Source organism: Chiroxiphia lanceolata, chromosome 1 (assembly GCF_009829145.1).
Source record: "Chiroxiphia lanceolata isolate bChiLan1 chromosome 1, bChiLan1.pri, whole genome shotgun sequence".
Lineage (NCBI taxonomy): Eukaryota > Metazoa > Chordata > Aves > Passeriformes > Pipridae > Chiroxiphia > Chiroxiphia lanceolata.
In genome coordinates, this window is record NC_045637.1 from 135196423 (window position 1) to 135222417 (window position 25995).

At 38.7% G+C, this 25995-nt stretch overlaps 1 protein-coding gene across 2 annotated transcripts; it reads right to left on the bottom strand.

Annotated features, from left to right (window-relative positions):
• Window positions 1-6150: 6150 nt before the first annotated feature.
• HACD1 (3-hydroxyacyl-CoA dehydratase 1) lies at window positions 6151-24274 on the bottom strand. Of its 2 annotated transcripts, none has more exons than XM_032684997.1 (7): window positions 23996-24274; window positions 19794-19911; window positions 18900-18918; window positions 18730-18818; window positions 15995-16116; window positions 13286-13464; window positions 6151-11794 (listed from the first exon to the last, which is right to left on the bottom strand). In XM_032684997.1, exons 1-7 carry the CDS (start codon window positions 24121-24123, stop codon window positions 11712-11714), a joined length of 738 nt encoding a protein of 245 aa, XP_032540888.1. In that variant the 5' UTR covers window positions 24124-24274; the 3' UTR covers window positions 6151-11711. The 2 variants fall into 2 exon arrangements, with proteins under 2 accessions (XP_032540888.1, XP_032540897.1); XM_032685006.1 differs by having other exon boundaries at window positions 18730-18812; window positions 23996-24243.
• Between the last annotated feature and the right edge of the window lie 1721 nt (window positions 24275-25995).

The window sequence follows — 25995 nt, forward strand, 5'->3', positions numbered from 1 at the left end:
TTCCCAGAGGTGATATTGGTAAAAAATGAGATAGGTGAACTGTTCAAACAGGGATTATTTTAACTCCACCTAGACTCCCAGACTGAAAGCAATGAACCACTGCAAGAGTTCAGATTCATGGCAGTAGCTGGTTTCTTTTGAAGATCTACCTCTGTATCAGAAGGGGGTTGGAGGCTACCTATGTCTGAAGCCAAATCCTTGGCAGAGTTGGAACTCAGATTGCTGGATTCTAGCAAAACTCTATTTCAGTGATTTTCAAAGGCTTCAGGGAAGTGACTGTGTAGGTGTTTCAGATGGACCCTAGAGAATTTTCTCAGCACAGAATTAAGGTGAATCAGGGTTAACGTCCTGATGCACTGAACAAGCCAAACACTCCTTTGGAGGTATGTAGTACAAATGTAAGAAAAGGATGGTTCCCCATTCAGGTTCCTGCCCCTTTTCTCCAAATTCCAAATCAAACTCACCAGCAAGAAAAGAGATGCCATGACAAGTCAGAAGAAGTTTCCATCCTGTTGCTTATATTGGACAGAAACAGATTAATTCAGAACAAAAGATTACTCTGCCAGTGACAGATTGGGATAAATTAATACAATGAAATCTCATTCGATGAGACTTCTTCTCAGGTCTGGGATTAATGAATCCTTCACCTCCTTCTCTTCCAGCAACATTACCTCCTTTTTTTTGCAGGACAGAAGACCCAGGAAATCTTTCCTCTAGATTTTACAACTATGTGTTAAGTGGCTGAAGACTGTTCCTTTCTGTCCCTCGCCCCCTGTGGCCACTCCCTGCTTCCTTGGCTTTTCAGGCTTCACTCAGTAGTGCTCCTTCCACAGCTTCTTTCAGCTGGTATCTCTCCAGCCTGCCCTGGGAGCTGGCTGTGTCTCCAGCCGCTGACCCTGTTCTGCCAGGGCCGCAATCCTGCACAGCAGCTGCCTCAACATGGGAGCCTCTGCCGGCCACTCACAGCTGGGGAGGCAACATGGCTTTTCATTCGCCTTCTTCCACCCTACTCCCTATACCCACATCCCCAGTCTCAGGACTTCGAGACTACGCTAGCCAAGAGTCTCCTAGGAAAATAATGCATTTTTGACAGAAAATTGCATTTTCACATTATTACATTATTCAGAAAAATGTATCATCTAAAACTGGTTCAGAAGAAACCCCCTCACTGTTTCCAACTTTGTTAAAGAAACTTGTTAAATTAAATAAATTAAAATTCTTTTAAATTAAAAAAGAAAAATATCACATGTACCACATATTCAAATTTTGAACTATTCTTAGAAAGGCTCTTTTAAAAGTCAGCTCTTCAAATTTGTGTAAGTCAGCACAATGCCACTGAGATACAGCAGCACAGAATCTAGTCCCATGATCTATGTCTCCAAACCTACTGTGAACTGCAAACCCACCCAGCTGTGACATCTCAAAATGTAATCTCTTGAAAGCTTTTGTAAATTATCACATCCTGCCTGCAGACAGTCTCGAGAGGTATTTTTTACAGATAAAACCTCTTGGTAAATAGTATACCTAAAGAATAATAGCTATTTAGAGCTCAGAGTAGTTACATGGTAATTATTTCTCAGTTTCCCACAGAAGAGGAGCCGCAATAGGAAGTGACACTGGTTGGTGCTCTGAGGGCAGTTGCTATCATCATGAGACCCATAATTCTCTACCTGTGGTTTCTCAGAGCAACATACTGAAATAATAGCTTGTCTGCAGCTGACTTTAAACATATCTAATTATCTCATTCAATAAGCACCTGTTACAGTCTCAGAGGTTCTAGTAAATAATGAATTTAACCCCTTCCTCCAATTTAAGGTTTCATTGCAGATCTCACAGCTTTGAAGCTACACATTCCTTGATAAAAAACCTCCATGCTGACAATCACCAAATCAAGCTTAATAACCTTTCTCAACCGGATGAAATACTAGGTAATCTTACTTGGGCTGTGAGTATTTTGAAGTAGAACAGTCTCAGGGATATAAGAAAGATCATAACTGGAGGGATGCTACGGGCCTGTAATGGGAATATAACTGAATCACAGAAAGGTTAAAGCCCCTTGAAAGGTAGAAATCTTAGTACAAGACACCTTGAAGGCTTAAGCACCATCTCTGAAGTGAATACTGCACCCATCTTAAAGCAAAATGACCACCCTGACATGCCTTGGGAAAAAGAGCTTGTGACTGACTTCTTAGCAAGCACTCACAAAAAACACATACCTGAGCAGATTCCCCTCAAACTGTTTCACTCAGAAAACTTTTCGGCCAGTGTTAGCGACCAACAGTTTTACTATTCCTCAGAATTGTTGGTCTGACATTTCCCCCACAATTGCCACAAAAGATTGCAGTAAGGAAGAAGAGGTCCCACCTTTAAAATATGTAGGCTCACCTGCATACCTCATATTTCTCTTTCATACATATTTTATTTTGTGTAATGAGATTTCATAACGCAGAATGAATTAGAAGACTGTACTGCAAAAGACGACATCAGAAAGATGGAAGACTGGACTAAATTATCTGCCAGAACTATTTACAGAGGGCACCCAAAACCCTAAATAGATTTAGTTCTGCTGCTTGAAACATTCATGCTCTCATGATGGAATCAGATTAGTCTAAGGTGCTATTTCTTCCAAGAAGTTCTTGACAATTCTTTGGAACTAAACAACATTAAAACACTGGAGGAAGGTGTTAATTCTTTTAACATGTAGAACCGTGCAAATTGCAGGGACATAGTGTGCCCGGAGATGAAAACCAAGAGCAGATATATAAATGGTACCTCTCATCAGTGAAGCACGTCTCATGTGTCTTCTCAATACCAAGGGCTAAATAGCAAGCTTGTTCCAGTCACAAGAACAGCAACCATTCAGGCGTGACTGACTCAGAAACACAGTCAGTGTTTCAAACACACTGAGTTCCTCAAACATATATCGTACATACTACTCTCAGCACATGGCTAAAGCTACTCACTCTTCATCTAACAGACAGTCTTGCTTCTGTTGTTCTCTGCTGACTTTCTGCTCTCTGCACAGTCTAACCCCGAATACTTTACAGACCACAGGAAGGGGATTGAGTTATCTCCAATTTAGTGACGTTTAACAGCTCAAGGATTGTAGCAAGTGTTCAAATGAGTTAGGAGAGGGAAATAAGAACTAACAACCACCTGATGTTATTTACAAGAGATCTCATCATCGTTCCCTCTTGGTCAGTATCCTGCACAGATCAGAAGGAAGCAGGACAAAAAGGGAATCATGTTTAAACATTGAATGTCTTCAGAAAGATATCCTGAAGTATAATGCTCACTTCAGACAAAAGGTGAAATCACTGTATCCTTCCCACAAATATCTGCGGTTAAGAGTTGAAGCTAATGATCAAAACAGTGGACTACAAACTTGCCATAAACTCAAAGAACTCACATACCTGACAACCACAAAACTCCATTGACTTCATATTCAGTAGGAAATGGAGTAATTAGTTTTTAAGTAACTACACAGGTGGAAAGAAACAAACAGAAAACCACATAGCCCCATTCAAACATAACAGACTTATTTCAGGAGGCAAGCACATTCATAAAGAATACTAGCCTTGAATATTTGATCTTCATCCTGCAATTTGTGGGAGAATAAAGTTATCCCTAAAGAATGCAGCCATTGCCCAGATTTAGGAATATCATGATGAAGCGTAGTGCCAGCTGTAGACTGTGGACTAGTGCTGATTTGTAAAATAGCAAGGCCTGAGACAACTGAGAAAGTCATCTAGACATAGACTTATTTCCACGCAGCAAAAAAGTTGTGGGAAAATAATAATATAAAAGTAGCTTAATTTTGGTTTCATGGCAAAAGAAAAACATCATGGCAACACTATCTAATATGGCTCGTAAGACAATCTTTCAATTTAAGAGGAGTAAGAAACGGACATACTATGCCCTCTTTTTTTTTTCCAACCCAAGTTGCACATGGCAGTGACACATTTCTACCAGGAACTACTTATGTCTATTGATTTAAAAAAAACCTCAAAACTTCTGTATCAAGTATGAACACAGTGAAATTTATAACATAATAGACAATAGCAGACACTGCCTATGGATTAAAACAGAGCTGAACATGAAGATATGAAATTTCAGATACTGTTTCCATTAAGAAACTTAGTTTGTGCCTCTGCTTTCTTTCTGGTAACCCTAAAATATGATCATTTTAAAGATTCAATACCAGCATATTTAGTATCTGAGCATTGTTCTCTACATTTCCAACACCTTTTCAAGCACTGTATTATAGTAAGCACAGAGAACAAAATAAATAAATAAATCTTCATATGATTTAAATTATCATTTCTCAAGTGTATGAAAATGTTCAAAATGTTTATATCTCATGAACTCTAAAACAAATTTTCTATTTAGGAACTTCTAGAGGAGTTGTTTCCAGGGTCTTTTTTCTAGAGACAGAATTCTTTTGTTAAGAGTTGGCTGGATACAATGTAGAGATAGGAAGGTTAAATCAATTGAGCTCCAGAGATGATCACTGTAAAAGACTCCTTCTGGCAAGAATTACATTCTTTTATTCTCAATAAGACCACTTCACCTTGAATGAAAACAGGAGTAATGTTAAATACTTGCTTTCAGTTGGCTGCAAATGTCGGCTACAAGATCCACAGTTCTGTCTGTTTTGTTGCTGGTTTGTTGCTCTCAATCTTAATGGTCTTCCCAGACTTAATTTACACAACAGAACTTAGTTTGCTGTCTTCAATACTGAAATCCATTTCTTTTCGTCATGAGTTGAAGGTCTATCCTGTTCTACTATGCAGCTTCATACATGGTAAATTAAGAGGTGTGCAAATTTGACTACACACCCAGGATTCTCTTCCGAGCGGAGGAGGGTGCCTGGTGTGTGAAGCAGTACACATTTGAATCTTTGCAATTTGCTCTACTGACTCTGGAACAGCCACTTAAGAGCAGGCAAAGTGCCATCTTATGAGAGTGGTATGAGGACAAACCCCCAAGAGACTACCTATGGAAATCAAAGTTGTTCAGTGACGGCAGTATTGCAAGCTAGGAATGTCCAAGCAGCTGTGAGGGATGATCTACCCTGCCTATTTTTAATGGGATGTGTCACTGGGCCTGGATTAATTTCAGAAATAAAAGATACTTTTGCAGATATGTGAAGGGATTTTCTATGACTGCTGAATTCAAATCAGTATAATGCAATAGTGGTGTAATGCTGGAGATTTCCAGGCCTTTTGGTGTGTTCTGCAGGGGGAGCAGTGCTGGGCACACTGTAAAGCTGGGAAGAAGTGTGCCATCATGCATCATGCACAACAAGCACCTCCTTTCTCCCAGACCGTACTAACAGGGAGGCTACAGTTTACCCTTTTCCTTGCAAATCCAGATTTATACAGAACAGAACACACGAATGCCTACGTCCCAACATAGTCCTGTTGAGATCAGTGGATACTCTTCCACTAGCTTCTATGGAAATCTGAATGGTTTAACCTTGGTAGAGGGCCAGGATAAGTAAATCCTGTCCTGCAAATTTAGATCAGAAGACCATTTCTGTGACTTTCAGATTAGGAGATCTACATCTCCATTAAAATACATCTGACTAACACGATTTAGGCTTTGTATGCAGTTAAGCTCCTTGGGGTTGATTCCTAATTCAAAAGAAGAAGGTGTGAATGCTCACATACTGCTTTATCATACTGTCATGGCAACAAAATCCTCATAGCTGCAATGTCATTGTTAGTCACACAGCAAAGGACAGCCAGAGGATGTTCACTGCCTCCACTCTCCTCAAAGGTTAATACCACAAAAAAGTCCTGTTCCCAATCACCGACACATCTTCTACTGGAATATCTATTTCAGGACCAGTGTAATGCAATTTTCTTCATACATGTTGACATTCTCTTTAATGCTCTGTGTTTTCCCCTCTTGTATGATAAACCAACATTACTACTCAAACCTACCTTTTTTTATGGAATATATTTTAAGAAATATGAAAACGAAGGGTGTCTAATAGTAAATATGTTACAGGGGACCTCAAGATTAATTTGTGAAATAATTCTAGATAAAAAAAGTATAGTATTTGCAAACAGAACCAGGCTGATGTATTATGCTGAATGCTGAATTACTTCTAGATGCTAAAAAAAAAATAAATCAAATAGAACATACTTTAGAACATGTCTTTTAATTGATGCATAATTTCTACAGTGCTACAGTATTAACAATCTCTAAAACAAATATCTGAATCTATATCCCAAAAAATCTTATAATCTTTGCAAATAAATAAGTTATTAAAGTGTTGTATTGTGTTGTTTTCCTGTCTCTGTAAACTGCTAGTGATAACACATTTCAGAAGAAATAACAGTAATAAGCAGCTGCAGTGCAATTACATTATTAAGAATCTTTAAGTACAATTCTATACATGATACACTTAGATAAATTTTTTTGTACTTACACTTTTACAAAGCCATTAACTGAAAGGACATTCAAATACATTCAAGACTGAACACAGAAGATAGAGAGGTATGAATAAAAAGACAACGTTTCAGGTGATACAACATGACACAGAAAGTATTGAACATTACCAGCCACTACCAGTTGCAGGCCTGAACTTGACAGCAACTTCCTATGAGAGAGCTAGAGTTACCCAACATCCAGGTTCTTCACAATTTGTCTTGGTACAGCCTTAAGTTCACTTGCCAGACTAACTTTTGTGAGCTAAGAGTTCACGAGACAGGTCCTCTCCATTGAGGAAGTCATAAGGATGACTCAGGCACATCTGTAAAGCCTTCAGTCCTACTGAAGGCACTCAGGACCCCGAGAATAGCACCAGTGGTATACAGTTTTACTCACTGAACCCACTGTGAAGGTGTGCCATCATGAAAGCAAGTTTAAGGAGCTATCCCTTGCAAATAGGAACCTGCCACTTTAGCAGCCTTGCAAAGCATTGTAGACAATAACCATACTGCAACTCACTTGAGCAAGAGAACACAGAGCTGTGCAGAAACATGAGGTGTTTGTTTATTAAACAGCCACTGTAACAAACACAGAATGAAACATTTTAATGGCCTCAGTTAATCATCTATAAAAACTGTATGTTTGGCATGAATTTAAATTGTAAACTGGTAATAAATAATACAGTATCTCTCAGCACATTTTAAAATATACGTTATGATATAAATTTTAATTTTCAGAAAAGCTTTCAACCTTTTGTTCAAAACCACATAACCGATCCTTTATGAACTGCAGCCAGTTTGCCTGCATGAAAATTTTGATTTATGAAGCTCTACTGCTTAGTGCAGAACACTTATTTGTATTAACTTTCCTTCATTTTTTTCTTTCTAAGGTAGATTAAGTAACAAAAAGTGTTAATGTAGCAACTACCTTAAATTATAAATTATTATAATGTTTGTAACTTTTTTTCATTATAGTTTATTTACTAATCATATAAATATCCAAACATCCACTGAAGTAAGCTACTGTGAAGACTGCAAGTACCACAGTCAGAGCAGTAGCTAGACCTAGATTTAAAATATTTTATCTGGATAAGAAAGGTAGGTTCCATCTAGTCACAGAAAAAGTCTCCATACACCTACCTATTAACTAGCCATTGCAATCTATTCATTAACATGAAGCTGGCTAAATGTTATGCTCAATGGGAATTAGAAGCAGCACGCTGCACCATTTATCCAAGGTAGTTAATTTTGAACTAGATGATTGAGAGCAGTGTGGCACACCCACCTTGGCATACCAGTATATCTCAAGATATATAGGCTAATAGATAGTAATAATATAGCTGAGTGGAGCAGGAGAGCCCTTTCTGCAACACACCCTTTGTCACAGAGATCATCCCAGCTGATCTCCTGAGCTTCCTAGGCAAAAGGCACACTGAGCTTCCTCTCTTCCCACATCCTGCATGGTGAGAGAAATTACATCTATCAGCTACTGTTCACAATGGCCCCAGTGACCCCTTGGCAGCTAACGAAGGAGATGCAATATCTCAGCATCATATTCCTTTCTGCTGTCCTTGCCCTGAGGCCAGGATCTGGCTTCCAGACATTCTGGGCAGAGTTGTGATGACACAAGCCACCTCAATCTGTCTCAAAACAGCCTTTCACAACAGGAATGCTGTGAGAGTGCTGGGGAGAACCTCAAGAAATCCAACGGCTTTTAGCTGGATTTTATATGAAGGGTGGTGTGTTTCTGTTACTACCAATAGTAGGCAAGGTCACCTGATGAATATGAATCTCCTTCCAAATGCATATTCCTGTCTAATGTCATTAGAAAAGCTTCAAAAGGCCATGCTCTATATGAATTCATTTCAGAAAACATGTATAGCACAGGTAAGAAAACAATTCGTTAAAGACTACATGAAAACAGTAGAGATGCTTATGTTTGAATACATTTCTAATCTTACATAAGCAGGAGGATTTAACTGCTTTAGAAAACTAAGAATATTGCAGAGAATAAGACAAAACAAGACAGGTGTAAAAAAGAAGTTGGAAAGAGAGCACCATGTGAAAATCATACTTAATTTTAATGTCCATTTAACAAGCTAATTAAACTTTTCATGATGTTATACTGAAATTTTAGTAAGCTACCTAGGAAGTCTGAAGTCAATAGCAAGAGGATTTTACTTGCAATTCTCACTATCTTTCAGAAGATATTTTAACAATATAGCAACTAACAACTGGAAAAGAGGAAAAGGCCTCAAGCTGCACCAGGGGAGGTTCAGGTTGGACATCAGGAAGAATTTCTTCACTGAAAGGGTGGTCAGACTTTGGAACTGGCTGTCCAGGGAGATGGTGGAGTCACCATCCCTGGAAGCATTCAAGAAGCAATTGGACATTGCACTTAGTGCTGTGGTCTAGTTGACATGGTGGTGTTTGGTCAAAGGTCGGACTCGATGATCTTGCAGGTCTTTTCCAACCTTAGTGATTCTATGAAAAGGTATACATGGAGGCTTCAGCAAAAGGTTTCAGCCAAAAAAGAGGAGTAAGGAAAGATACATGTTGCTTACTCTTTTTTTATGTACATGCCATGTCAAATAATCTACATGGCAATCTCTCTGGTCTATGAAACGCTGAATGTGATACTGTAAGTAATTTTTAGCTTTATTTGTACTCATTTATCATGACTATATTGTAGCTGTAAATCAGTTTTTAAATTGTATCACTACCTTGTACACTGCTGCTCTATGAAAGTGCAACTCAAGATTTTAGCAAACAGTGCTGTATTTTTTTCATGTCACATGTACAAAAGGATATAAAAATAGCTCCTTGATGGACGTATAATATCCTTAGGCCACAATGAAAAAAAATATAATACAGTATTATAGTGCAAGTATTCCTTTTATTGCAGGAATAGTATCTGTGGGATACACTCATCTGACCAAGGATTTCAAAATCACACCCTTAAAGTATCCAATGCATTTTCAATTAATTGGTAAGCTATGGTCTTCAGTGAGCTGCCCTGACAGTAAAAAAGACACAGAATTTAATCTAATTTTAGTTAGTTATATTTAGTCACACTATTCTGCTTGCTAACTGAGATATACTTCTGAAAAATGCCATGATGTTCCTCATGGATCAAAAAGCAAGTGGAGTTTATAAAACAGTACTTTAAGAACTTTGGACAAATACAACTGCTAGTCTGAATATGTGTAACACAACTATTTTGTGATGCAGTGTTGTAAATACAGTTTATATCTCCAACCTTTAATAATTTTAGCTGCATACAAAACACAGAAGTAGTAAGTTAAATTATAGCACCTTGTGTGAAATTTGTTTTAAAGAATACGAAGATTCCACCTTTTAAAACTGCAAAAAATACAACTCTTCTATCTCAAGTCCACTATGCACCTATTGTTTGAAAGGAAACTCATTTACGTGTAATGAAGACAGGCATAAATATCACAAATTTAAGGCACAAAATGGAATTTGAAAAGTTAGGGATATAGCAAATCCTTGCTTTTCTTATCAAACTACCTGATACACCAGAAAAAAGTTGCAGCTACAAATTTCAAAAAAGCTGTATTACCACAGAATCACTGAACCTAAAAATGGAAACTGCCTCTGCAAGTACATAGCTCAAACTCTTGCGAAATATAAATGAAAACCTTCCAAGAAATTGTATGCATTGATAAGCACTACTGTGTCATTCCATAACCTAACTGATCTCATTAGTAGGATCTTTCTCCTGACATTCATTGGCTATTCACCTTGTTTCAAATTCATATAATCAATTCCAGTTGCACCATTATACTTAGAAAGCCTCTTCCTTTACATGTATTTCTCCTAAAACAAAAAATTATGCACATTAATGACTCAATCTTTCCGACTTCTTTCTCACTTAAACTAATCATGGCTTTGCTCTGTGACTTTTCCGAAGATTGTCTCAATTCTTGAGGTACCCAAAAATATAAGACTGTACTCCAGATATCACCTCAGCAATCACAAATATTCTGATTTTTAGCTGCCTAATGCAGCTCGTCTGCATATATACTCTTCTTTTGACATTAGTGATGCCAGAAGCAATCTTGTTGCCTACGTTATCAAAGCTGCTTACCACATTACTACATTTCAATCTTCTCTCTCTCTCTCTCACTAAGTATCCAAGTTTCCTCAAATGCATTACCTTTTCTCTGAATCCCTTAGGCAGTGTCTAATTTGTTGGACCCCTCCTACTCAGGTATCATATAATGCAATATCATCTGTAACTTTCATTAATATACTGCAGATCCTTCTTGCAGATTATTGAAGACATTGAATAGAATTAGGTCAACGCAGTATAAACAATTAATGGAAAGGAAGCAATTAAAATTGCACAATGGGATGATTCAAAGCACAATTTCTATTTTAAGACATTATTTCAAATATATTTTATCCCACAGAGCTATTTATAAGAAGTCAAATATCTCACTATAGCTACAGTTTCTAAATGCAAAACTGAGATTTTTCTGCATACATAATTTAAGTGTAGAATAGCAAACACCATGTTAGTCAGACTTTCTCTGCAAATGAGTCCTATTCCAGCCACTGATCAGAGAAAGGTAGGCACATCAAGTCTGCTCCTCAGCACAAACTTTTAAACACTTAATGTGATATCTGTTATTCTACGTATCTGTAAATTACAAATGAAAATACAGGGAGATCCAAATTTGCACTGAAAATCAAAGACTCAGCTGCTATCCAAAGTCCTACTGTAATTCAAAGATTGTTCAACAATGTGCTACAGTACTTATAACAGGAAAGGTATTATTTAATATAAAGCTTAAATAACATTCAAGCCACCTAGACTACGAAAAACACAATTACCCAATTTACGCTCTGCTGTTTTCCAGAAGACTCACTTTGAGTACAACTTATCAACTCTCCTGTTCTTGATGATGACTACAGGTCATAACACAACTTTCTGAATAGAGGGCACAGTAGCCAACTATTCCAATTCTTAAAGCTATTTGTGAAACTAAGAAAACTATTTGTGAAAATAAGAAAATAATTTGTTTGAAGAATTAGACAATTAAAAACCAAAGCGAAACTGAGGATGAAAAGATAGGTCTGAAAATATATCAGTTGTAAAAATAATAGAATCCATGCTATTTTATGCACAGTTGTTTATTCTTGTTCCATGTTTTAAAACTTGGACTCAGAAAAATCACAGGAAATATTGAGGTTTTACCCTCTTTTTTGTTTTCCACTAAAAGCACCACAGTTACACATCCTGATTCAATCGTCCTTTTCCACAATCACTTCTCCATGAAGCACCCTTCTTCTCTGCCGCAGCATGTGGAAGTAGAGTTGTGGAAATACTTGATAAAAGCATAAAAGAAAGCAAATTAGATGACAAAATTCAACAGATCATATAAAACACAATTTTGCAGAATGAGTAAAAATTATGGCACACAGTGCTGCAGTTGGTTAAGGCAAATAATAACAAGGCATTAACATTGCAGTGAATTACAAAACAATAATTACTCAAAAGTCAGACAAGGTCCCCTGAATAAATTCAAGGAATTTTGCTTCAACGCTTTCTTTCTAGAAACAGGACTTAATCACGTTCTGGCAGTGCCTGAAGCCTTCAAATCTGTGCTAAGGTAAGCATGTTTGAATTAAGACTTTGAGAATACAAATTTAACCTACTTGTTTAAGTCTCAAGTGAGAAGATCCCTTCCTCCTGGCCCTCTGTCATCTATTATATTACTGTCCTGCTGACAGATTTCATTCTTATACTTAATGGTTAGAAAACTAGATTTATTCCTTAAACATTAAGTTATATAAACAGCTGTAAAACCATTAATAAGTTATGACAGCTTAGGACATCTTTTACTCACATCAATCTCACTTGTTGGCCTTCATGATTTCCTGTGACAAAAAATTTCAGTGTATGTACATATTATGAAAGTCCATGCTTAAGGTCTCTTTCTCCCTTTATGAATGCAAATCACAGACCTTTTAACTTCAGATTTCCTCTTTCTCTATTTCTCTCTCTAACCTGCTACCTTGTTTCTAACCTCAACGTAGAGATTATTCAAAATATTCTATTATATATTCTGTTAGTAATGTTATCTAAAATATTACATATCCCTAGTCTGATCTAGCCCCATTTGTGGCAGTGTATCTGAATCAGGTTGCTTTCTCCTCGTCTTCACTGCTTAGGTACCTGTGGAAATAACACTGGAAGTGAAAGACAGACAGTCTCTCTACCCTTAGCTTAGTTCAGCCAATTGATCTGTGGCTTCTGGTATCCGTTAAGCACAAGGACAAACTGATTAAACCAGGGACTAAAGATGTTCTGAGAGGTCTGGAGGCAGGGAAGGAAGGGCTGATTTCTGTGAAAATGAAATCTTGGAGAATATCATTTCAAGTTTTTCCCAAGCATGCTAAAATTGTGATTTTTCAGAGGTAAATGAGCATTAGTAGCAATAACAACACAGCAAACCTCTGGCACAATTTGCAGGACCATTTTTAAGCCATTGCTTCAAAGTGGCCAAGGCACAAGGAAGTCTCAGTGACACAGTTACAGACATTTCTGCACGTAAGCAAAAAGTTTTTTTACTTTGTACAAGTCTTAGAAATGTTTTTGGCATTTTCACTGAAATTTATGACAGCTTATGTTCTGAGACAGATAACAGGACAGAAAATTTCAGTCTAACCAATTAAAGCACAGCAAAGCTTGGAACAAGAGAAAGCAGGCTTTTACAGTAGAAAATGTTCAGCTAATTTTACTACAGGCAGTGCTTCCAGCATTGCTGATGACTGATTATTATGTTAAAACGTTTCTACAGTTAAATAATACTTACACGGCACATAGGAGAACATGACAATAATAAGGAAGTAATAGTAGTCAAAGGAGACATTATATTTGTTCGGAAGTCTCAGTGAAAACATTCCTGTTTTCTTCACATAAGGTAAAGCAGCATATATGGTTAGCAGTTCACCTGCAACTCCAGCAGGATACAAAATGATAAAAAAGTTGTATCTGCATTAAAAAGTAAAAAAAACTTTGTGAGAAACACTCCCCAAATTTAAAATTTTCTCTTGTTATTATTAGTGGCACAGCAATGTATTACAGTAGATCTTGCACCAAAATCAAATACCACATCCTGACTTGGCACAGAGCACCAGTTTCATTTACTTTGGAGAGAGTTGCTTACATTTACAGAGCATGCATTCCTCAGTGCTTTTATTAAGAACAGTGAAGTATCAGAATGTTTGTATGTCTTTATAATAAAACAATCCTCAAACTTGTAGTCTCCGATAATGATTTTCTTTTTACAGGTACTGATCTTGGCTCCTGTTGTTATTGAGAGGATTCAGATCAGGACTGAATCCCAAATTCAGACGATCTTACATATTTTCATGCACACTTGGTCAACTGTATGTATTATAATTTATTTGAAGATAATGAAAACATTGAGAAACATCAGTCTGTTTTACTTGCTACCACATGGGAAATTCAAATAATACTACATTTACCACTAATGGAAATTGGAATAAAAAAATAAAAGAAAATGGCAGTGCCAGAAACTTATCAGATCGATTTTGAAGTGAGAAGATGTTCAAATCAAAGATGAAGCATTCAGTTTAAATAAAATGTGGTTTGAATGCCACAGGCCACATAGGCAGTGACAAAATGAAAAACTGTAATCAAAAGGCTTTGTACTGTCCTTACACACAGTACACCATGGATATGCAGGTTCTCCTAAGGAAAAATTCTCCAGTTCATGCAGGGAACAGCAATGACAGCTGTGGCACAGAGAGAAAGGCACAGTGTGTACTCCCTGACCAAAAGAGATGAGATCCAAAACAGCAGTGACTAAACATGAAACCCTCCTAGAAGTAAATGGGCTTAGAGGACTTGCAGTCAGACTACAGATTAGGGAAATCACAGAATCACAGAATGGGTCAAGTTAGAGGGGACCATAGTGGATCATCTGGTCCAACCTTCCTGCTCAAGCAGGATCATCCCAGAGCACGTGGCACAGGATTGTGTCCAGACAGTTCTTGCATATCTCCAGTGAGGGACACTCCACAACCTCTCTGGGCAACCTGCTGCAGTGCTCAGTCACTTTCACAGTAAAGAAGTTCTTCATCATATTCAGGTGGAACTTCCTGTGCATCAGTTTCTGTCCACTCTCTCTTGCCCTATTGCTTGGCACCACCGGGAACACTACAGATTAGAGGAGGTATTAGAAGGAACTGATGCAACGATTTACACACAGTGTGTCTACGCAGTTAAAAAAACCCCAACAATTCTGAACTAAAATTTGAAGCATACCAATTCCATTAACAACAGACAGGAGAATCTTTTACAATTATAAGCTAAAGATCAGAAATTCCAGCTCTCTTGGAGTACTGAATTTATGTCCAGTTGTGCTGTTTGTTTATCCATAAATCTTGATGGGATATTTTGGACTCTATGAAAAGATAACATATTTTCAAGTGTTTTGTTTATAATATATTTCACCACATAAGTCTGCTGTTAGAATGTCGATTTTCTCTATTGTCTATATTAAGGAAACAAAATCTTGTCATTCAAGACACACTGACGGCAAAAAGTATATCTGTCAATGGACGCATATTTCTTTCTGAAGCCTATATAAAAAGCTATTAATGACAGCCAACCTGATTATTTTAAGTCTGCCATTTAATGCTTAAACATAACCAAGTCTATCATCTTAGGTACTAGCAAAAATATAACATATTATAGGAATGGACATAAATATCAGACATATCAAAGAAGTATATTAGAAGCATCAAAACTGAATTATCTATAAAACAAAAATGAAGGAAAATAACAAACTCTTTTAAATAGAGTCATCTGCACTGAACGTAGGTTAGATATTTTCCTTTTAACATCCTGTCTTACATGTATTTTTAAAATAATGAATACAGAGAATAGTCTTCCAGTCTACTGATAAACAGGCAGTCTCCATAACATATGTGATCTAATGGCCAACCCTAAGTATGCTTCAAAATCCAAATAGTTTTGATATGGAATACACTTTTTATGTGGACTAAACTAAGTCAATACTTCACTACATGGATATAATCTTACAAAAGCTCTGATAAAGCAGAACTTCATATAAAGTAACAATATCCACACAGATTGAGTGACAACAATGCCCATATTTTCAAAGAACTGACATCCACAAAGACTAGCACAGGTGCTTAATTTTGGGCACAGTATTCAAAAGCATCTTAAAGAGTCATATTTAAGTTAAAAGAGGACTCCAAAGATAAAGAAAAAAATTTAAGAGTAAGTGAAAGCAGAGCTCAAACTGTGAGACATGGAGAGCAACGAATAAATCAGACCCCAAAAATCTCAGCTAAAATACTTTTAACATTTAAAACCAAGCAACAATGATGCCAAGTACAGAAAGCAACCAACTTGCACTTTGCTGACACATAACAAAAGCTCAAAACTCTGCTCTCCTGAGTGTTAGCTCAGCATGCGAGAAACTACCATGCACAGAACCACGAGAGACTGAAGTGCAAGACATCTCCACCTGGCCCATTTAATGAAGTATGGCAAATGGTTGAGCAGGTTGAATGTGTAGAAGGAATATCGAGTAATCTCTGTCACAGTCCATACCACCAGAAAAAGAATAACGCTCTCCTCATTCTGGATCTGCGGAAGTATAAAGAACCAACATTCTCTTCATCCTTAAGCCTCTTTTCTGTGCAAATGCAACAGACTTCTCTTTAAGATACATGGAACAGAACTAACATCTTATAAAGAAAGAAGATTTTGTCATAAAAGTGATATGTACAGTAAATACATCATATGTGTGTACTAACATACAGACATTTTGCAAACTGAGCAATCTTTATCCTTTATGCAAATACCAAATATAAACCTCTACAATTATGCTTATTCCTCCCCTTTGTTCTCTACCTGCATTTCACTACACTAACGGCCCCTCTCTTTATTTGTGGTTGACTTACTTGATTATTTTCTTACTCCTTAAAACAGCAAGAACAAAACAATGCTACAGAAGATATGTTGTTCCATAATGAGTTTTTAACCATCCTACATTTCACTACTCTGTCTCCTAGACTTTCTCTTACTTTTTATCTTGCTTCTTCCTCACTGTATAATGCACGTCTCCATGAAACTTTAGACAAAAGGAATTGCTTTGTATAATCTGCTAACTGGAACTTGGTCACAGAAGATCAAGTTTGGCAGACTTCAGGGAGCTCTAAGATAGTTAAGTAGGTGGAGTACAGATGGCTCATTAAATGAAGAGTAGTTGGTAGATCAGGAGCTTCGGGTAAACCCACTCAACAATCCTGTTTAAGATTTAAGTTCTGAGTCATTAAACTGCCTCATCAGTAGGTAGCACATCTCTGCTATTTCAAAACATCGGCTCTTTTTCACTCTTGAGTGAACAAATAAACAAAAGTCCCCAAATACAGAGAAGGCTCCTGGGGATCTATTACAAACACTGCCTTCTGAGAAGAAGAATTACATACAAGTAATTTTCTTTTCTTTAAGAGGGAGGAATTTTGTAATATACTTCCATGCCTGAAGGCTGAAAAGGTACAGGGACGTCTGTGAAATAAAATAAAGTAACACAAGTTTTGTTAAAATTACAAAAAAGGAAAATGATTTTTTAAAATAAAGTGCAACACAGTGACAAAGCTTACTATTATCTCCAAGATGCTGAAAATCCACAACCCTGTCAAAAGTCAAGAAGAATGGTAAGTGCTCATAAAATCACCCCCTCAATGTGTCAGTCAAAGAAGGTGCACTTTTACTGGATCTCACCAACATCATAGAAAAAACTGGGATATAAAAATAACACCAAAATCACAAACAAAATAGGAACAACTGAAATGCAAAGACATCCAAACTAAGAAGCAAAAGTAAAGACAGAATTAGGCTGTTCTTTGCCTCACGCAATTAGAGACAAACATGGATAACCCAAACTTGGATTCATGTCACAGTGCTAAATCCAAGCTGAAGAGCTTTTAAATAAGTATGCAGAGAATTTCTACTGCCTTGCAAATCACCAGTCAAGTGGAGAGATCTGGGTCTGGCTATTATCACTGACATGCCTCTCACCATCTAAAGTGACCCTGAACACTCATGCCTGCTAAGCAATAATAGCATGAAATACAATCAGACATACATTCACATGTAGTTTTTCTTGGACACAGCTTGACCTACTGTACTGTAGATAAAGGAAATAAAAGAAATTACTGTATATGCTAAAGATTTAGTCCACTGTAGATAATAAAAAATGGCAAAATGCAGTGGTAAGTCCAGCTTCTGTGTAGACATTCAATATAAAAAACCTTTTTAATCTTTGAGACATTTTCCCTTAAGGAAAAAATGAAAAGCCTATTCCATCTTAAGAAAAGCAACAGTAAAGAAAAAGATGCAGTGTAGAAAATGAGTCCTCTGTGAACTGAAACAAAGAGATTTGGTAACTGAGGCAGGTGCTAGGATAACCCATTTGCAGAAAGGTCTATGCCATCTGCTGGTGAGACAGTTCAATGGCTCAGCTTTTCAAGTTCTAAAGAAATTCAGGAGCACAAAATCCTTCACTTAATTCTTACATGCCTTTCGCAGAAAGCAGATCTCAGAAAATGCCCCAAATGTCCTACCTACGAGCTGTAAGCAGTCTCCTTCTTTCATTCTGCTAACAAATCACTATCCTTAAAATAGCCACCTACAGCCAGGCAAACAAACTATAGTCATTTACATAGGACCACAAGTGCCACTGTGGCGTGCTGGATGTGCATTTACGCATGTCATCAAACGTTAATACTACCATAACATTTAAATTCTGAGATAGTTCCTAAAACAAACTGCAAAATCACAACCATGTTTATCGAGGTAAATTCAATATGAGACATCAATTTAAATACACAAATTTACATTTTATTTATATTAATTCAGCAAGTGCTAATTAAAGTTTTTGAAATGGAACTGGTAACACTGTGGTAGATTTGCTGCTAAATAACAGCAGTAGTCATTGATCTTGCCTAGGCAGACCACAGCCAGCACAATGCTGAAGACACTGCTGATTCACAGGTAAGACCCAGACTCAGTTTCCTGGGAAGAAGCACATAAATTCCATTTTTTAACCCCAAGTTCCAAGATTGCACTCAAGTATGTAAGCATACTCATTAAGGAATATCATTAATTTCTAAATTGGTCTTCCTTGTGAAATGAGAACTGTATTAATAGCTTCTCCTTAAAAAAAATCGAAACATAACTTGCTTATGCACATACCTGTTTTATGCTATGTGCAATGAACCACACCATGAAGATTCTTGAACTCACTTGGACCCCAGTCACAAGCACAGATGTGCGAACTATTCCTTAAAAAGAGAAACATGTTATCTCTGTTCCACAATTCATGTTTTAACTAGTTATAGGAGAAACTAAAACAAAGAACTCACCAACTGCACAGTGGACTACCTGTAAATAAAAATAAGTTAGAGGTTACAGATGTGCAGCATGTTACTAGCTACACTATAAGCATGGGTTTTTGATATTAATATAAACCTAGGCTTAATTCTGAAGGGAAGGGTCTTTTGTCTCCAACTAACAGAAAAGAAATTCACGGCAGAGCCCTGGCAACAACGGGCTCAGGATTTCAGCTGTGCAAGCATGTGAAAGACATTTATTTTATATTAGACATTTAGATATTTACAAAGCACTTTATTTTCAACTAGCAAATTTCCCTTCCATTACCTTATTCAAAGAAGAATTTTACAGGATAGAATTTTACTATATACAGCTGGCAACAGGATTTTGAACTAGAGACTTTGTGGCAGATTGAGGAAAAAAGTTAACTCTTTGTTGTGCCTGGGAAAGAACTGCAAGTGCTCAATAAACCCAACAGCTTCCTTCCATAGATGTACGTGAGTCTGATCTGGAAACAAGCAGAAGCAGGGAAGGCACAAAGGATAGTAAGCCCAGTATAAGGAGTAATAAGTAAGCTATAATCTCTGGAGATGGTGGTGAAATACCTACAACACTAGAGGGTTGATCTGATGGCTGGAATGCATTTGAATTTTTGCCTTTTTCATTCAAGACTCTCAAATCGAAGCAGTTCCCAGGCACTATCTGATTTAAAGAAATACTAGAATCAAGGTTGAAAAAAATGTGCCCACTTGTTTCAAGTAATCATCTTGCCCCTCCTTCATTAAATAATAAAACTCCTTTATGAATAATAAATTTAAAAGGACTTCTAGTACTAATATAATACTTTGATTTTAAATTCAGGATAATAATGTGTTTTGCCTATGATATGCAGTATTTAGTAAAGCAAACTAATGTTTAAAATTTACCTCAAGCAAAGCAAATGTCTGGAAAAATTTAAGCGTCTTTTGAACGCTTCTGAATAAGCCTCTATGTGTTCCTTTCTGTATATAAAACCGCACCATGGCAATACCTAATACCAGCCACCTACAAAAGAAAGAGAATGGATACATTTCAAATTAGAATTCTAAAAATATCCATCCATCGTAAATAATTTAGTAGAGTATTTTTCTTTACAGAATATCTTTGCTTCTTCACTTGTCAGTGTTCTTAGATTATCAAAAATATCTTTAGACATAAATATTATAATGTTATGTAAACATTACACTCTTATCTCTTTACTTGGAAAAGGATGGAGAATGACTTGCTACCTTCAGAGGATTGACTTGAATTCAGGGAACCCCCAAAACCACCAATCCATCAGACTTTTCACTAGCAGGGACTCCATATTTTTACTATTACATCCTCATGCATCTCTACCATTAATTACTGTTATTTGAAAACACACAATCAACTTGGCACTGAAGCCACTGTTTGGGTTGCAGGTTTGAATGAGTAAAGGACCAGAACCTATGCCCATCAGTTTTACACTTTTCACAGCCCCTCAGCTCATTGCTTTCAGGACTGACTAGTGATCTGAATGCTTCTGTTTGTGATTGTCCAACTGAAGTTACCATTACTATTATGTTTTCAATAGTCTTGAGAAGTAATCTTTAAAAATCAGGTGGCAAAGTGCTGAAAGATGGGTGTTCTATGCTCCTGGCTTCCAGAGGCAGGTATATTTAACTAGCACACTTGAGGATGTTGGATTATTTTTATTTTTTTTGTGGGGGGGGAAGCTGAACAATTATACCAACTAATAACCCTTCCAATGTAAAAGAAAGAGAATAACAGTATCTTTTAATCATACTAGAATTTGATACAAAATTTAAATTGAATGGAAATTGAGATTAAATAAAAGTAAACTTCTAAACTGTGGTTGGTTGATCCCCACCGTCAGCCCAGACTCTGTACAATAACCCAAGGCATACGCAGTTCCTTCCACACAATAAATCCATATTTATATAATTAAGATTTTCAGAAGAGTGTATTATACGTTCCTTTATCATAGAATCATAGATTGTTGCTCAGAGCTCCATCCAACCTGGCCTTGGATACTTCCAGGGATGGGGCAAACAAAGGTTCTTTGGGCAATGTATGCAAGTGTCTCACCACCCTCATAGTAAAGAATTTCTTCCTAATATATAATATAAACCTGCCTTCTTTCAGTTTAAAGCCATTCTTCCTTGTCCTATCACTACAGGTCCTTGTGAAAAGTCCCTCTCCAGCTTTCTTGTGGGCTCCCTTCAGGTACCAAAAGGTTGCAATAATGTCACCCCGGAGCCTTCTCCTCTCCAGACTGGACAACCTCAACTCTCTCAACCTTTCGGAGCTATACCACATTTATAAAGACATCATACTAGCACGATGATTCAAAACTTCAGGCTTCAATACACAAAGACTAAGAAAGTACAAAAATTCTTTAATATAGACACAGACATAACCAGAGCTATGGATGGCTATTTTGAGAGGTAAAAATAAAACCCCGAAATTATAACAATTTTAGTTTAACTTCTCATCTGATGATACTGGGAAAAAATACTGAGTTCTTTCATTCTCCATAGGTCATAGCAAGCATGCTGTACAGCGACATGAGTTCTGGCTAAGGAAGGGTCCAAGCAACAAAGCACAGGGGTCTGAGAAAAACTCAGAGGCAGATTCAGAGAGTGCATAAACATTCAGAGAAATATTTACACAAACATTTGGATAAATATTTAACTCATCTACTGTTCCTATACTCCTCCCTAAGCATAAGGTATTGGTTAATATTGGAAACAGGGTATCAGGAAATACTAATCTTCTGGTCAGATCCATTGTGCTGTAACAGCGTGAGTGTCACATGGCTCATGACAGGTCCCTGTTCACCTCGGATGGCACCTACTTCAGTATCAGCCCCTTAACAACTCTTACGCAAGGTGGCTACTGCTATGCAGTCACTTGGCATGGCCCATCCCAGCATTTCATGACAGCATTTCAAACTCACATAGTTAGTCAGGTTTCCCCACATGGTAGGAATGATTCCCCTTCTTGATCCCTTCTACTTTAAGCCCATGAATCCGATCTGCCAGAGCTCCAAAATTTTCCCCTGCAAGTGTCACTTAGATTTTATAACGGATTTTAAATATGAGTGGATTTATTTCAGGTGGTCTCCCACCATTGTGGAAATGCGGAATTACTGAAATATCACTTGTAGTTCTCCACAGTAAAGCTGCCCTGTTTCATAGGGATGTGTTTAATAAGAGGAGGGTGACAGTGAGTTTACATGCAGCTGGCAGCATGAATGGTGACAGCAACAGCTCTGTCCTAGCCCTAGACTGAGAAGTCATAATACATCTAATCTAACAAGACATTCTCTGTATCTTGTTCCATAACCAAAACATTGCAGAGAGAAGTAATCTTGGACTACACTCAGAAGCAAAGATTGCAAATACATTTTTCTTAAATAAATTTTTATGTGGACATGAATTTCTGTAGCTGGATTTATTTAGTTGTCGGTGGCTTTGACTTGAGTATTGCAAATCACAAGGAAATGGAAAACACTTCCTATAATAAAGGCAGCATTTCCAGTTGGGGCTTCAGTAGGACTGGGTATTCATCTGTCATTTTAGTCCCTTAAACCTGTGTTAGAAAGGAAGATAAGCTGCAAGTTTTCTTTATTATAATAGTTGTTAACATGCAGTTATGCATTAGTTTATTAAAACTCTAGAAACACTTTGCTATATTGCACAGTCTGGATAACTGGACCAATATGCTGTTCTAGCTACTTATTTATCCTGTGTAGTACCCCTGTTAAGTATTGCTCTATTCCATATGTGTATTTTTTCTCTTAAATTGTAGCCAAAAAGATTATAAGAATTTGTTCCTCTCTCTTTTTTTTCCTCCATTTCCATATAAAATATCCAATTTTGCATGTCTTAATCCTTTTTGATAAGAATGGCAGATGGGAGAGAAGGAAGTGGGAGATACTGAAGCAGCACCTAAGGTCAAAACTAATATGGTTCGATAATCTTTTAGAGACATATAAAAGTCTGTGGCAAGAGTCAGTGTTCATTAGCAAATTCACACATGGAGCACAAGTCTGGGAGTTCAATGAGGTAACAGTAACCTGCCAGTTAGAAAAAAATTACTTTCAGTAAAAGCACTTTTCAAAAGGTGTTGCAGCAATATATGAACAGACTTAAATACCTACTAATGATTCACGGATGACAGAGAGAAGAAAGCCATTAGGATCATATTCCTGGCTTTCTCCATCAGTACTTGAACTACTTCAACTACAGCATGTCAGTTTTGCTTTATGGGATTCAAAGGACAGAGAATTCACTCACTGGTAACCACAGTAAAACTGTTCTCCTGATGAATATCACTCTGGAAGTTATAAAATAGTTAATTCCTAGCTTTCTTTTAAGCATGTGGAAATTAAAAGGTTGGAAGTTTTTTTCCCCAATAATTAGTGAACAGGGCAAATTTTCATTAAGCGGAAATAGGTGCTTCAAGCACTAATAACACAAACCTGAGTGTTCTTATGATCTGTTCCACTTTCCCTAGAGCAAAGCCTCACAGCACAGAGCACAAGCTCAAATGAACCCCCCAGGCTACTGCAATGCTTTCCCCTTCACCCGTCCCCGCTCATCACTAATGACCGCCGGTTCTGCGGGCCGCGCTCTCCCCTCCGGGAGCCGGGGTGGGCTTTGCTTGCCCAGAGCTGGGGCTCACGGACCCGAACGGGCTCCGCTCGCTCAGAGCAGGGGCCCACAGACCCGAACGCGCTGCCCCACACGGGACCCCGGGGCGTGAAGCTCCCGGCGGCACCGAGGGGCGCTTTCGCCTCCCCATCCGGAGGCGGGCGGCGGCGGCGGGGCGGCGGCGGCGGCTGTGCCGAGGGACGCGTCATCCCGCCCGGCATTCCGGTGCCGGCTATACTTAACCTCGGCGGCGGGCGCCGGCGGCCGGCAGCGCTGCACCGTATTAGGCAATGCCCGGCGGGCCAGGATAGCCCCGGTCCCGGCGGCTCTCCCGCATCCCGGCTCTCCCGCCCCGCAGCCCCCGGGCCCGCCGCGCCCCCGCCGCGCTGCCCCGGCTCCGCCGCTCCGCGCCCCGCGGAGCCGCCGAGCTGCCGCCCGCGCCCGCTCACCCCGCGGTCATGGCGACGTTGTAGAAGATGAGCCAGGCTGTGGCCAGGGCGCCTAGTTTCCGTTTCTTGCCCTTCTCCTTCTCCTCCACCGCGCCGTTACCGCCTCCGTCCTCCTCGCTGGACGCCATGGTTGCCCCGGCCGGGAGCGCACAGCGGGAGGAGGGGCTCCCTCCGCGGCGGGGCTCGGCCGCTGACAGCCGGACCCGCGCTGTCTCTCACCCCATCTGTCTTCCCCGAGGCCGCTGCCGCCGCCAGCTGCTCACATGGCCCTGCGCGCTCCTCCCTCCGCCCCGTGGGGCTCCCCGGGCCAGACAGACCCGGCGGGGGCGGACGATCCAACATCGGGAGGGAGCTCCTTGTGGGATGGTACCCGGCCTCGCCGCTCACCGTCAGGCAGCAGCAGCGGGCATAGCCCACCCCAGCAAAAGTGACAGAAAATAGTGCAGTTCATGGAAACACAGAAACGTGTGTCTGAGGTTGAACATCTGGGAGTCTGCTCAGAGACGGAGTGGTGGGAATATGCCCAAGGTCCCCATCTCAGAGGCCAAACAGGGTTACCTGCCGCGGTGACTTCGGGGAGAGAACGTCTCCCAGTCTGGTAGATTTCCATAAATATCATCCTCAGAACATGAGGAACACTGAGGCCCACACCTGAGAAGGGGGAAATTTCTTCCAAGGGCCTGAAGAGCACCCACCTGGCAGACTGAAAGATGACATTTGAATATGCATGTTATCTTGTAACTCTGCTCTCTGTGCACACACACAGGGAAGCTAAGCCAGCACAGGGAGCCTTGCTGGGACTGTCTCTGGAAAGGGGACAGCCTCAGCCTGAGCTAAGCTGATGTGACATGACCCTTCAAAGGTGTGGGTTGCACCTGCTATCATGACACCTGTCTCAGTCTGTGCTAGCCTGGGGATGCCGTTCGCTACTTGAGGCAGTGTACATGTAGCCACGGGCTCCTCATTTCCACAGCTATTCATGGTGACCATGGCCAACTCAGCCCAAACACCACAAACACAGGCATATACACACAGAAGAATTCCAAAACTGGGTCAGGATATTTTTGAAATGCTACTTGATCAGTCCTAAAGAATTTCAAGAGTCCAAGTCTCTCTACTTTAGGATGGAGTAGGTTATCTCAATGTTGAAAACATCTAGATGGTCTCAGTTTGAGGGCCTTCAATAAAATATGGGCCATGCAAAAGCTAAGTCTCCCTCTCCTCACCAAAGCACACAAGCAGATCTTCATCTTTCAGCCTCAAAATACATATCCACTGGCAACAGCAAATATATGTGTGTGCAAAATGAATAGTTGGCAAAACAGCACATTGTATATGAGAGTAAGATTACAGTAGGTACCCTTATTATAAATATACAGATGCTTTTCATGTTTAAGTCATAAAGATAACCCAGTTTGAGAATCCTGTGGTTAAAAAAAAGAGACAAAGGATTGAATGACCTAACTCCCATTTTGCCAATATGGGATAATCCAAGCCTACATTTCATCTCAATGTAACAGTTATAAATTGGTTTAAACTGTAGCTTTCCAAAATATTTTCTATATTTACTATTTTTATTCTGGGCATTCCTGCTATCTTACTTACACCTTTTCTTTGCTCAAATTTCACTTCTCTTTTCAAACCTTTCTAATTCTTAGCTTTGAGAACGTAGTGTTAAAATGGGCATAACAAATTAACCACGTACTATGAGCAAAGTGGTTTTTGTCTGTCAGTTTATGACTTCATTAACTGATGAAGACTTTCTCATTTTAAATTATGATACATGGAGACCTGATCCCAATTTTAATATTAGTTTTTATTTCTTACTACTTTTAGCTATCCTTTCCCTTTTTTTTTTCTCTTGAAAATTTTCCACAGCAGATTTGAGGGAACAAATCTGATTTGCTTTCTGAAGTAAACATTTTTCATTTTTAAATCCCTCCTTGGATGTTTTCCATGCTTTTGCACAGAATCTTTTGAAATTTGACAAGTAATGTTTG

Excerpts from the sequence above, each read along its gene's own strand:
- HACD1 (XM_032684997.1), bottom strand. The coding sequence starts at position 24,123 with ATGGCGTCCAGCGAGGAGGACGGAGGCGGTAACGGCGCGGTGGAGGAG. Across the intron at positions 16,117-18,729 it reads TTGCACATAGCATAAAACAG|ATCCAGAATGAGGAGAGCGT; the intron begins GTATGTGCATAA and ends ATACTTCCGCAG. Across the intron at positions 13,465-15,994 it reads TACTTCATTAAATGGGCCAG|ATACAACTTTTTTATCATTT; the intron begins GTGGAGATGTCT and ends TTTTTAATGCAG.